This window comes from Zingiber officinale, chromosome 6A (assembly GCF_018446385.1).
Source record: "Zingiber officinale cultivar Zhangliang chromosome 6A, Zo_v1.1, whole genome shotgun sequence".
Classification (NCBI taxonomy): Eukaryota; Viridiplantae; Streptophyta; class Magnoliopsida; order Zingiberales; family Zingiberaceae; genus Zingiber; species Zingiber officinale.
In genome coordinates this window covers 74630032-74642800 of record NC_055997.1, presented here as the reverse complement: position 1 = coordinate 74642800, position 12769 = coordinate 74630032, and the positions used below count along the sequence as shown (strand labels likewise).

The 12769-nt window shown below is 38.2% G+C and overlaps 1 protein-coding gene across 1 annotated transcript; it reads right to left on the bottom strand.

The window, feature by feature from the left end:
- Window positions 1-2011: 2011 nt before the first annotated feature.
- On the bottom strand, window positions 2012-3774 carry LOC121996573 (uncharacterized acetyltransferase At3g50280-like). Its single transcript, XM_042550585.1, has one exon. It carries the CDS (start codon window positions 3687-3689, stop codon window positions 2238-2240), a length of 1452 nt encoding a protein of 483 aa, XP_042406519.1. The 5' UTR covers window positions 3690-3774; the 3' UTR covers window positions 2012-2237.
- Window positions 3775-12769: the final 8995 nt, after the last annotated feature.

The following is a 12769-nucleotide window of genomic DNA, read 5'->3' as shown; positions in this document are numbered from 1 at the left end:
TCTTTTTATTATTATAAATGCAATGTCGGAAAGCTTAAAATAAGCAATGAACGATACAGTTAAACTCCTTAAAACCTAAAAAACTCACATGATTTGAAATGAGTCAAATCAGACTTATCTAACTCGATAAGTGGATTTTGACTAAAACTCACTAATGAACCTAAATTATTAAAATTTCTATATATTTACAACCACTAGGAAGGGTTGAGTGAGGACAAGGTACTGCAAACCTTGGTTTCGATCAAGGAACAACGTGAGTATGGTGTCGGGAGATCAACACTACCACAAGCTCGTAGGCTTGATCTAGAATCAGACCATGCTCATGTTGGGCAAATTCGGGATCAAACTAGGCCCATGTTAGACAAATCTGGGATCAAACCAGACCTGTGGCAGTGCTGATCTTTCAACACCAGACCCACGTTGTTCCTTGATAAAAATACAGTTTGACATCTATGTACCTTGTCCTCACTTAACCCTTTCTATTAGTTGTAAATTTGTAGAAATCCAAATAACCTGTGTATATGAGTGAGGTTCGGTCAAAATTTATTACGACTTAGACAAGTTCGATTGGAACCATTTCAGATTCTGTGGATTTCTGAGGTTGCAAGAAGTCAATGTCTTCCATTGCTTATTTCGATCTCTCGAGAGGTGCTACAAGGTTATACTAACTTTCAGCTAAAACATGAGTCTCGTGCTACCATGGGTCTGGTTTGATCCCAAATCAGACTCAATGTTGGTCTGGTCTCTTGAAGATTAGGACCACATTGAGCCTAATCTGACATCAAAAAAGGCCCACGTTGGACAGATCCGGGATCAAACTAGGGTCGTAGGAGTATTGATCTTCTAACACCAAACTTGTGTTATTCCTTAATTAAAATTAAGATTTGATACCATATGTACCTTGTCCTCACTTAACCCTTCCTAGAGGTTGTAAGTATGTAGAAATTCAAATAGTTTCACTGATTGACTTAGACAAGTCTGATTAGATCTATTTCAGGTAATGTGAATTTTTGAGGTTATAAAGAGTCAAATGGTGTCCTCCATTACTTATTTCGGGCTCTTGGATATTGTGTTTATAATAACATGAAAATGTATGTTAAGAGTATTCACATTAGATACCTTATTCAAATATTTTATCATAAATTTTAGTTAGGATAGCTAAAAAACCTTTACATGAGATACCCTATTCATTCCCTAAATTATGCATTTATAAACAGTATTTCTTTAAATTTAGGGAATATATATTATTCCCTAAAATTTATAGAGAAAGAAGAAATAAGAAACTTGATATATTATATGGTGTATTAAAAAATGAATATATAAATTTAATAAAATAATTTTTTTATTTTAAATTATACATTTTCGATAAAAAAATTTGATATAGATACTTTAAATAGGAAGCTTAATGTCACACAATGGAGGGAGACTGCGAGAGTGAGGGACCTGATGAGACATAAATTGTTTTAAAATTAGATTTTCAAATATAATTAGGATGCATTAAAAATTGACGTGTCAAAAGTTAATATTGACGAGACATAAATTACTTTAAAATTAAATTTTCTGAAAATATAATTAGGATGCATTAAAAATTGACACGTGTAAAGTTAATATTGCTGGGAAGAGTAGAAGTATCATTTGATCATTCTCAAATATAGTGGATGATTTGAATTTTTTCTAAATCGGCGTGCACCCTTGAGAATTTCTTTTTTTTTTATATTTTCCAAAAGCTCAATAAATAAATAGAATATTCTTCATATTTATTTAATAGCTAAAACTACATAAAATAAATAAAATCTTATTACTTTGCCTTAATTATAATCTTATTGGATACATAAAGAAATAATATTCCATAATTTTATTTTTTCTCCAATCCGTAAATATTATATATTATCTGTTATATTAATATTTTAAATAAATCATTATGATACGATCGCTTGAGCTTGCCAGAAACAGAGTTTTCGTGTTCAGTCCAAATTGAGATTTCTAATAAATATATTTGAACGTAAGTAAATGAACAATCTAGAAACAGTTAAATTCATCTTCCCAAAAAACAAGAAAAAAAAACTGAATCAGAACAAAATCTAAGATCAAACCTTGAGCACACAACGTGATCCTTATTAGATAGCAACAAAATCTAAAACTAGCAAAAAAGTGACAGCTTTTAGCACTTAATTGCAGATTTTTTAATATTAACTGCCTCGAAGCGGCGGCAGCGGCGGCGGCCGCCTCCCTCTACTTTAGTCTTCGTCCACGTAGCTCATGAACTCGTTGTCGCGCAGCAGGGTTGCCATGGTCTCCGGCGCCAGGCACACCTCCAGCTCCACGCTTCCCCCTCCCTCCCTCCCGGGGAAAGCCGACATTTTTCCGTCGAACTTGTTCGCTCGCCCGCTCCTCACCGCCACCGGCAGACCCCACCCGAAGTCGTTCCCTTCGTACATGGGGAAGCGGTTGGAGCTCCCCATGGTGAGCCCCGCGCCGTCAGGATTCCCCAGGGGGAAGCACCGCGGCGCCGCCTCCCACTCGGCCACCCCGCGCCGCACCACCTCGTCGCCGTGCGCCACCACGCCGCGGTGCAGCAGCGCCGCCGCCCATCGAAGATCCCGCGTGGCCACCTCCCCCACTGCCGCTTGCGTCGGGATGCTCTGTATCGCGTTCCCGAAGTAGTTCGCCGACACCGACGGCACCACCCGGTGCCGGCAGTTGACCGCCATGCGGAACGTCGTCGTCGCTTCCGGCGCCAGCCGCTTACGCGCCCTCGTGACCGACACCCACATCAGCGCGCAGAGCGACTGGAACGCCGAAATCTCCTCCTTCTTAACATCCGGCGAGGCCACCTTCTTGTCGTGGACTTGCTTCCCGCAAATCTCGGCAGTCGAATGACCCCCGCCGCCGTTGGCTCTCGATTTGAGCGCGAGAATCGCGTGGCGGCTGAACCGGAAGACGCGCTCCCGAAGCGGTGCTCCCACTGGGAAGGTCACCTCGGGGCCGCGGCCGCCGGGGAACCGCAGCACCGCCTTCGATTCCCCGAAGTAGTTCCTCCGGAAATCCGGCGGCGCGGGGTGACCCCCGCGGCAGAGCTCCGCCCAAGCATTAAAAAAGTTCCAAAACGAGGTCCCATCGACGACGGAATGGTTGACGACGGCGCCGAGAAAGACCGCGCCGTCACCAAACTCCGTGAGCTGGAAGCAAGCTAGCGGGCGGAAGTGGCCGTGGAAGCTCACGGCGCCGTCGAGGGGGAACAGAGCCTTGACGGCTTGAGGCACGTCAGCGTTAGGCGGAAGGAGGTCGGACGTCAACAGCGACGGAGCAACCGCGTAGGAAAACTCAGCACCCGCGTCGTTGCAGAGGATAACGACGCTGCCATCGGCGAGGGTGTCGAGGCGGCCGGCGAGGGCAGGGAAGAGGGAGAGCGCGCGGCCGAGAGACGAGACCAGGAGCGAGACGAGTGCCGGAATGGGCATCGGCGGAGGCGTAAAAAAGAGGCCTTTTTGGATGTATTGGCAAGACAGCATCGGGAGGTCCGACACCGAGAGCCGGAGCTCGCCGAGCTCCGACGCCCGGTCCGGCGTCACCGTGCACTTCGACACGACCTCAACAGCTCCCGCACCGACGGAAGCCACAGCAACCATCGAAGAGGAAGAAGAAGAAGAGGTATGATTGGGGGTAATCGCAAGGGTAATAGGAGACATGGCGATCAATCAATGAGTTCACCGGAAAATGCTGCTGCTCTTCTCTACCCTGCTCCGCTCCGGTGAGACGAATTGGAAGCAGAGGCAGGGATTTATAAAGGCGAAGAGAAGGTGGTGGTGCATGCATTTGGCTGACACACTCATCGTCCTCATCAGCATCTGCTGGTAATTTACTGGATAAATTCATTGATTTTAGTTGATGAAAAAGACAGCAGCAATTGGGGAATTAATTCTGCTACAGGAACAAGACTAAATCCTATGAATCATTGCGGGAAATTCTTTAACTATGAATTGATCGATAGATCATTCAGGAGAAGTCTCTACGATTCTTATTGTATTTTTAGTTTGATCAAATGGGACGGTTATAGAAAACTCTCAAGTTACAACACAATTTGAGTTGTAAGCATTAAGCTATGATTAACTGTACTAACTAATGCATTATCTATTCAATCGGCAGATGCATAAACAAAGACTAATGAAGAACATGAACAAGTCAACGATTTCTTTTCTTTATAAGAAAAAAACAAAGAAAAATGTCCACCTCATAAAGCACGTGTTATGTGCCAACCTCCTTGGACGGCAATAGTAATTGGAGTTTACAATAAACTTTTATTATGGTAAATTTAGCACCTCATAAGGCCCACGCATAACATCACAGAGACACTTACAACTTTCGATTAGAAACAACCTCAAGGTCACACTAATGAGACATCATCATCATCAATAGGGAGTGGGAGACATCATCGACAAAGACATGATGAAAAATACATACTACCAATCTAGCATTGCCATATGCTAGCACAAGGTCATATCGCAAGTTGCATACTAAGCCAAAGTTAAGATAGTCGTCAAACTAAGTTCACTTTGACCGTATTGTGAATTACCAACATGTTATGTCAAACTAAGATAGGTCACACCATCCAACAAAGATACTACTAAAACACACCATTCACATTTCAAATTAAAATTGCATGAACATTCATGGAGGAGGCATGAAAAACATGTGTGTGTGTGTGGAAGTTTAGTTTGATTTTGGAAGTTTTATGATATTATGATTGACTTATAATATATCACAAATATTAAAGTTGTGAACATATATATATATATATATATGGGTTGAGGTTCTCTTCCACATGTACACGTGTAAGGGGTGCAAATCTAGGACTCGGACTACATTGAACAAAAGGTGACTTGTGTACGAGCACGACCTATACACGTTGAATATTGGATTGGCCAAGGAAAAATTTGCCCAAGCGAATTAACCAACATAAGGAGAAGTTCATGACCATGAGTAGTAGATAAGAACAGATGCAATAGTAAAGAAATTCTTCTATCTTCGTTCCCCTCATCTTCTCTTTGTTGTGCACTTTGGTCAACTATTGAGTACCGACTTAGCCAAGTCGTTGAGTCGGTTGAGATGTCGAGCTATCGAGTCAGGACGCAAGTCATTAGAGCTGGTCCCTGATGTTGGTGCAATCATCAGGTCAAGTTGACTAATTTGACTAAGCTCGGGTTGGTTCGAGCTTGAGTTTCAATTTTTGATAATGTGTGAGAGAGAAGTCAAATAGGTCAAGAGAGAACCAAATACTTCACTAGGAAAGTCCTAACTGGAGATTAGGCGATAAAAAATCCTAACTGGAGGTTAGGCGATAAAAAATGCTAACTGGAGATTAGGCAAGGGAATGCCCTAATAGAGGTTAGATAATGAAAAGTTCTAATTAGAGGTTAGGTAGATGAGAAGTCTACCGAGTGACTAATCCTAACAAAAGTTAGGCAAGGGAAAAGTCATAACTAGAGGTTAGGCAATGAGAAATCATAATTGGAGGTTAAGCAGGTGAGAAGTCTACCGAGTAACTAGTCTTAACTCGAGGTTAAGGAAGGAAAAATTCAATGGGAAGGTTGGCAAGGAAAAATCCAAGTGGGGTCAAAGGGTGACTGAACACTTGATGATCAAAAGTGGATTTCGTGATGTTTTCGAGTAACCATTTCTTAGGAGTTTTGGAGCAAAATCTTATTGTATTTCCATACACCAAGAGGCAATCCAAAGTAAGAAAAGAGCAAGTAATGCAAGATTCCTGATTGTAAACCCTAAAGTCATTCTCGATTGTATTTTGTGTTTATGTTCTTGTTTTCTTATTATATTATTGTGCTCAAGGTAGTACAAGGCTTCTCAGCATTTGGAAAATTTCCGAGAAGGAGGCATTCATAGTGGAGCTGTGAGTATAAGGAGTGAACCCTCGGATTAGTTACCTTAAGGAGGTGAATATCAAGTAAAATTGAAGTTGTTAGCGATTGAGAGTTTTGCTTCGAGTTTTCTGTTGTCATTTAAGTTCTAAGAAGCAAAGTGTGCTATTCACTCCCCTAGCTCATAAATGTTCTAACAAGTAGTATCAAAACGAGATTACTCTTCATCGGACTAATCGCCAGAAGGAGGAAAGAGCTAGAGGAAGAAGGAGAGCCCTAGATATCAACAAATCAAAGACTTATCATCAAAGGAGCTCAAGTTCGAAAATGGATTTCTAAGATGGATTAGGATTTGACATCTGAGCACCTCCATCATTCGAAATGAGATGCTTTAATATTTGGAAATCAAGATAAGAAAATTTCTTAATGATTGATATAGAGCAATAGTTTGCTCTCATGGAATGATTTGAAGCTCCCAAAGACAAAAAGGGAGAACCTCTTCGAAAGAACAAATAAATCGAAAAGCAAATTAAAAGATCCAAGGCAAATGATAAAGTAATCAAATTATTGGTTAATTTATTGCCTAATAATCTCTTGTGCAAGATAGGAGAATATCAAGATATCAAGAAACTATGTAACAAATTGGCAAAGCTTCGTGAACATCCTACCTCAATGCAAAATGAAGTCAAATCCAAAAAGGAAAACTCATTGGATCAAGAACAAGAGGTTTCAGAGATTGAGAGATGCTCAAAATCCGAGAATGAAATCAAAGAGGCATTTAGGGCTGTGCAAAAAAACCGAGAAACCGAAAATCGGACCGGAACCGGTAGCGTACCGGTTCCAGTTTACCGGTTAACTGGTTTTAACTGGTCGGTTCCCTGTTTGGGATTTTTTTTATCGGTTTAACCGATAAACCGGTAAAACCGGGAACCGACTGATATTTTTTATAAGAAATTTTAATTAAATTTTAGTTTAAGTCGCACAAATTGAACCGCTACCATTTATGATCACATATTTCGATGAAACAAGTCCGCAAGCCAAGCTAAAAAATAAAGCCCTTTCATATAAATATAGAAAGAGAAAGAAACTATAGATTTATTTTTAAAATTTTTATTTTATTTTCAGAACATCCATATTTATTATTGAAACACAGTCATGACTTGTGAGTGCTGATTTGCAAAGTTGACCTTCTACTTAATTAATTGCTTTCGCGGGGATACCAAAATGTTCGTATTTTTCAAAATTTGGTAACCGTTGATTTATCAGGATCAAAATCAGGCACTCCCCACCGCAACACTTTGGTTTTCTAGATCCTTCTAGCCACGTCGGCCACATCGCGCTCGCATTCTGCTTGCGGTCTTGTTTCACAACTTATCAAGCCCAATAATCTTTACCGGTTTTCGGTTGGAACCGGTTAACCGACCGGAACCGATTCAACCGAAACCGATAGAACCGATAAGAATACCGATCGGTTAACCGGTTTTACATAAACCATGATAAACCGGAACTGATAAACCGGTAAACCGACCGATTGAACAGGCCTAGAGGCATTCACCTCAAGGATTGATGGGGAGCAAAGTTAATTAACACCGATACAAGAAGAAGTGTATACATCCAGAATCAATGAAGGAGCATGTGCCACCTCTACAAATCATAAAGGTATAACTATTTTCATTTGTAAAATTAAAAATCATATCATATGTTTTGAGTGTAAGAAGAACGTACACTATAAGAGTAAATGTCCAAGATTAAGGAGCACTATCAAAATCAATATGTGTTTCTTATGAAGAAGATGGGTAAAGTGGCACTCAAGATGAAGGAGAAGCTAAAAAAGGTCAATCCCATGATATAAAAGAATAAAGAGTATATTGTGTGTTTCTTATGCAATCACAGGGGGCATTATCAAAATCAATGTCCAAAGAGGAGGCTTCAAAATAAGAACAAAGGAGGGAGCTCAAATTAAGAGAGAGCTTCTAAAAATAAACCTAAGGTACCATTAATTCATGGTATTTCTTTATATCATGATAAAGAGCATGTTAGAAATAAATGATATCATTTTAGTGCTATTTATTATGAAAATAGGAAGCATGATAATTCTAAGAAAAATTATAGATCATATCATGATAGAATAATCTTACCTAAGGATAGGAAGGTAGAGAATAATTTAAGCAAGAACTCTAAGGAAGTTAAATATATGCCTAGAAAGAAAAATATTTAAAGAAATAATGGAAAATCTAAATTTGAGGATTTAAGGATTGAAAATTAAGTTTTGAGGTTAAGACTTAAAAAATTAGAGAAGCCCCTAGAGAAAGTGACAAATAATGTCAAATGGTCCAAAAAGCAAAATCTAGGTTTAGGTAGACAAAAGTCATCTAAGGACAAGAGCCAAGGAGAATGTGATATTATATCATAAAGTTTCATATAGCTATAAAACTAACTCTAAGTTTAGGAGTCAAGTCAAGGTTACAAGGAAAGTTATCCCTAGTATTGAACTTGAGGAGACTAGCATGTCTAAGGCTTCTAAGAAGTTTAGAAAAGTCATTAGAAAGGTCTTTAGGGAAGTTATCCCTAGTGAATATCTAGTACACTCAAGGAGTACCAATAGATATTGAGTTCCTAAGAGTGTGATCTCTTTATACTTAATGAGTTTAGAGTGTGTCAACTCTAAATTGAAGGGTAGCTAACTCAACCATAGTAAAGTCAACATTTTATGGCATTTTCAAGGCATTATGATATCTTGAAAATGAAAATTCAATTTGTACTCTTGAAGAGTTTAAAATCTACCAATAAAATTTGAGGTATTGAGATTAATCAAATTGACACAAATAGAATAAAAGTCAAAAGTGTGTCGAGTTGGGATTTTGACACATTCGAGGGAGATAGAGTTGTTTATGTCAAATCATGTTTTAAGCATAATGATTAGTTATTGGAACTTAAATGAAAATCTATATATTTTCTTTATGCTATAATTGTCATATTTTGTGTGTCCTATCATATATCATGACATCATATTATTTATTCATCTTGACATGATATTATATTGTTAGTATTTTTGACACATACCATGTCATATATATATCATTTAAATATGATAAATTTTCTTTTGAAAAAATTATGCATGTGATATATGACATATTCATTATTCTACATTATTTTAATTCTTTGTAATTAAGGACAATGACATTAATTGACATCATAGGTAGGATGCTCAAAGGTAAATGTCTTAATAGAGATGCATGATCCGTTAGTTATGAAAAAATAATTTTATATCTCACAAGATCAGAGGATGATTTGTATGTGTATTGAAACACATTAGATATAAGTGAGATGTTAGAAGGATGAGCAAAACTCAAGATATTGATTTAGTGTATCTATTTGAGTTTTAATTTCATTAAAATACATGGATTTTATGAAGTCCAATCATAAGGAAAACAAATGTGTAAGTCATGTGCATTTAGCTCAAAGATCATGGTTGAAAATTTATTTTAAAAATAATTTCAAAAATGCTCTAAAAACCCTTGGGAAAGTCTATTTGTTTATATGAATTACCATTGATTAGTTAGGTATAAAGTTAGAGTGAAACATTAAAGTTTTTAATGATTTTTAATTTTGTATCATTCTTTAAAAATGATTTATATTTTTAGATAAAATTATTTTCCCATGATAGTATATGACATAATTAATCTTCTACGTGAAATTTCATAATTTTTTGAATATCTTGGAATTATTTATGTATTTCTGAATTTTGATTAGAAATCAGATTTGAGAAATCAGTAATACCAATCGTTTGGGCACTATTGCCAATCGATTGGTACATGATGTAATCGATTGGCAGCTCATGCCAATCGATTAATATAGGCCAAAAATGATTATACTAATACCAATCAATTGAGAGTTACTGATTTCGAATAAAATAAGTTTGTTTCAGTCGATTAAGCCGTGTTTCGCTAATTTATCTATTCCTAACCCTATGAAATACTTGGGCAAGCATTTAAGGGAAATTTTATTAATGAAAATAAGAAAGAAATAGTTAGAGGGGACAAATTTGGAGCTGATGAGGAGATTTAGGTTCATGGTTGAATTTCCTAACCTCTCGACTCAAATTTTGGGATTTTCTAAAGGTTTTGGAACTCCAAATATTTGTTAGTACAATGAAAGAAGTTAGAGCATGCTTTGAGGATGAGGCAACACTTAAAGACATGATCTGGATATGAAAGGAGATTTATAAATGGATGTATGCTTAAGGTTTTGCATTAGATACAATGAAAGGTATGTGACTTTCATTGGGATGTTCATTGTGATAAGAGGAATCAATCTTGCGAGAAGATTTTTAATGTGTGTCATTAGGGAGAATGTATAGTTTAAGTTAGGAAACCTTATTTATGCTTTGGCATAGGATGAAGAAGGAAGTTGGATTAATATAGGTTAGTCTAACTTAATCATGTTATCAAACATCAAAAAGGAGGAGATTGTTGGTGTAATCATCCTCAGGTTAAGGTTGTCCAGTTTGACTAAGCTCAGGTTGGTTCGAGCTTAAGTTCGATGTTTGATAATGTTTGAGAGAGAAGTTAAGTAGGTCAAGAGAGGACAAAATACTTGACTAAAAAAATCATAACTCGAAGTTAGGCAACGAAAAGTCCTAACTGATGTTAGACAAGGGAAAACCCTAACTGAAGGTTAGACAACAAAAAGTCCTAACTAGAAGTTAAATAAGTGAGAAGTCTACTGAGTAACTAGTACTCCTAACTAAGATAGGTAAGGAAAAAGTCCTAACTAGAGGTTAGGCAATGAGAAGTCCTAACTAGAGGTTAAGCAGGTGAGAAGTCTACCAAGTGACTAATCCTAACTGAAAGTTAGGCAAGTGAAAGTCTAACGGGAAGATTAGAAAGAAAAAATATAAGTGGGTCAAAGGGTACCAAACACTTGGTGATCTGAAGTTCAACAGAAAGTTGGCAAGGAAAAGTTAGTGGATCAAGAAGGATCAAACACTTGGTGAAGAAGTCATAGTAGACCAAGGTTAATCGAATGCTAGGTAACAGGAAGTTCTAACAAGTCACGGATGATGGATGTTGGGCAATGAAAGTCTTGGTAAATTGATGTCAACCAAATACTAGGCAAGATGTGATTTAAGCCTCAGAAAGACTGAAATTAGGGTTAGTAATTGATTGCTAGGATTTAGAATCAATTTGAAAACCCTAAACCCTAACTTTCTAATTTTGCTGCTTGAATCGATTGGCTTAATCAATTGAGAAGCTCCAATCGATTGGTGTGGATCACCAATCTATTGGGAGCCTTTTCAAAAAAAGAGAACCAATCGAAAGGAGCAATCAATTGGTAATCAATTAGGATAATCGATTAGGCACTATTTTATGCAAATAGAAGTTTTCTAAATCGATTCAGGCTTCACCAATCAATTGGGCTAATCGATTGGAGGCATTTTGCGAGAGAACAAAAAATCTCAAAATTGATTAGGGCAATTGATTAAAGGCTAACCAATCTATTGGTATGACTCACCAATCGATTGATTGGGTAAAAAGAGTCGTTCTACAACTTTGAATGGTCTGATCCAACATGACAATTAATTAGGGATAAGGCCAATCAATTAGAAGATATTTTCTAGCCCAAGAGAAACCCTAAAAAAGGGGGTTTTGTGATGTTTTCAGGTAGCCATTTATTGGGAGTTTTGGAGCAAAGTGTTATTGCATTTCCACCCATCAAAAGACAATTCAAAGAAAGAAAAGAAAACAATGCATGCCCCTCATTGTAAACTCTAAAGTCGTTCTCGATTATATTTTGTGTTTGCGTTCTAGTTTTCTTGTTATATTCCTGTGCTAAAGATTGTACGAGGCTTCTCCACTTTCAAAATTTTTTTGAGAAGAAGACATTCATAGTGGAACTGTGAGTGTGAGGAGTGGACCCTTGAATTAGTCACCTTAAGGAGGTGGATACCAAATAAAAATAAAGGTGTTAGCGATTGAGAGTTTTGATTCGAGTTTTCCACTATCATTCAAGTTCAAAGAAGTGGAGCGAGCTATTCATGCCCCCTTCTAGCTCATACATATCCTAACGACCGAATACCCAAGGGAGTTGCTCAGTGCCAAGTCGGGAGAGTGACGTTGACTGCTGAGTTCGAGTGGGAACTTGAGACACCGAATCAGGAAAAGGAAATGTTGAGGCCTGCGTTTGTAGTTTTTATAAAACAAATTTGTCCCCTTCAACTATTCATTAAGATCACGTTTGGATGTCTATTTCCTATGATATAATAGACGTCATTGTTAGACATTGAGGAGACGAAGGGGCACCATTTTCCCTTCATTTCTCTCATTGCTACAAATGCGAAGGAGACGAAGGGGCGTCCTTTCCCCTTCGTCTTCCTCAATCTTCTTATAAATGGTGCGTTTAAGCCATGAGAATGAATAGGCATAAGGAAGAAAGGAAGTGGTGACGGTGATCAGTGTGCGCGGAAGTGACGGTGAGCAAAGGAGAACATCCGAGATGAAAGGTATTTGGCTCGTGAAACTCAAAGAGCTTTCCGGTTCATCTGTGATCGCGCTTCCGACAGCAGCGACGTCTAGCGACTTCTTCGATTTCTTCGAGAGATCACTATGAGTTATTTACAGTTTAATTTTATTCTTTGTTTCATGCTCTCAAAGATACTACATTGGTATCAAAGCATTTTTGAAAGCATGAATTTCAATGCACGGAACTGAGAAATCGCGACATTGCGATTTCACACGATTTCTGCAAGAATCGACATCCCAAAGTCATGATTTCCACCCGACTACATGAAAATCATGTAGTCCTCGGCGGCATAAATCGTGGCAGAGGAGCGTTGGCAACTGTGTTCAAATACCGGTGAAAGTCGGCCGCGGGAATCCTCGCGTTTGTCGCGAGAA

What these genes read in the sequence shown, in the direction of transcription:
- LOC121996573 (XM_042550585.1), bottom strand. Translation starts at nt 3,689, where the DNA reads ATGTCTCCTATTACCCTTGCGATTACCCCCAATCATACCTCTTCTTCT.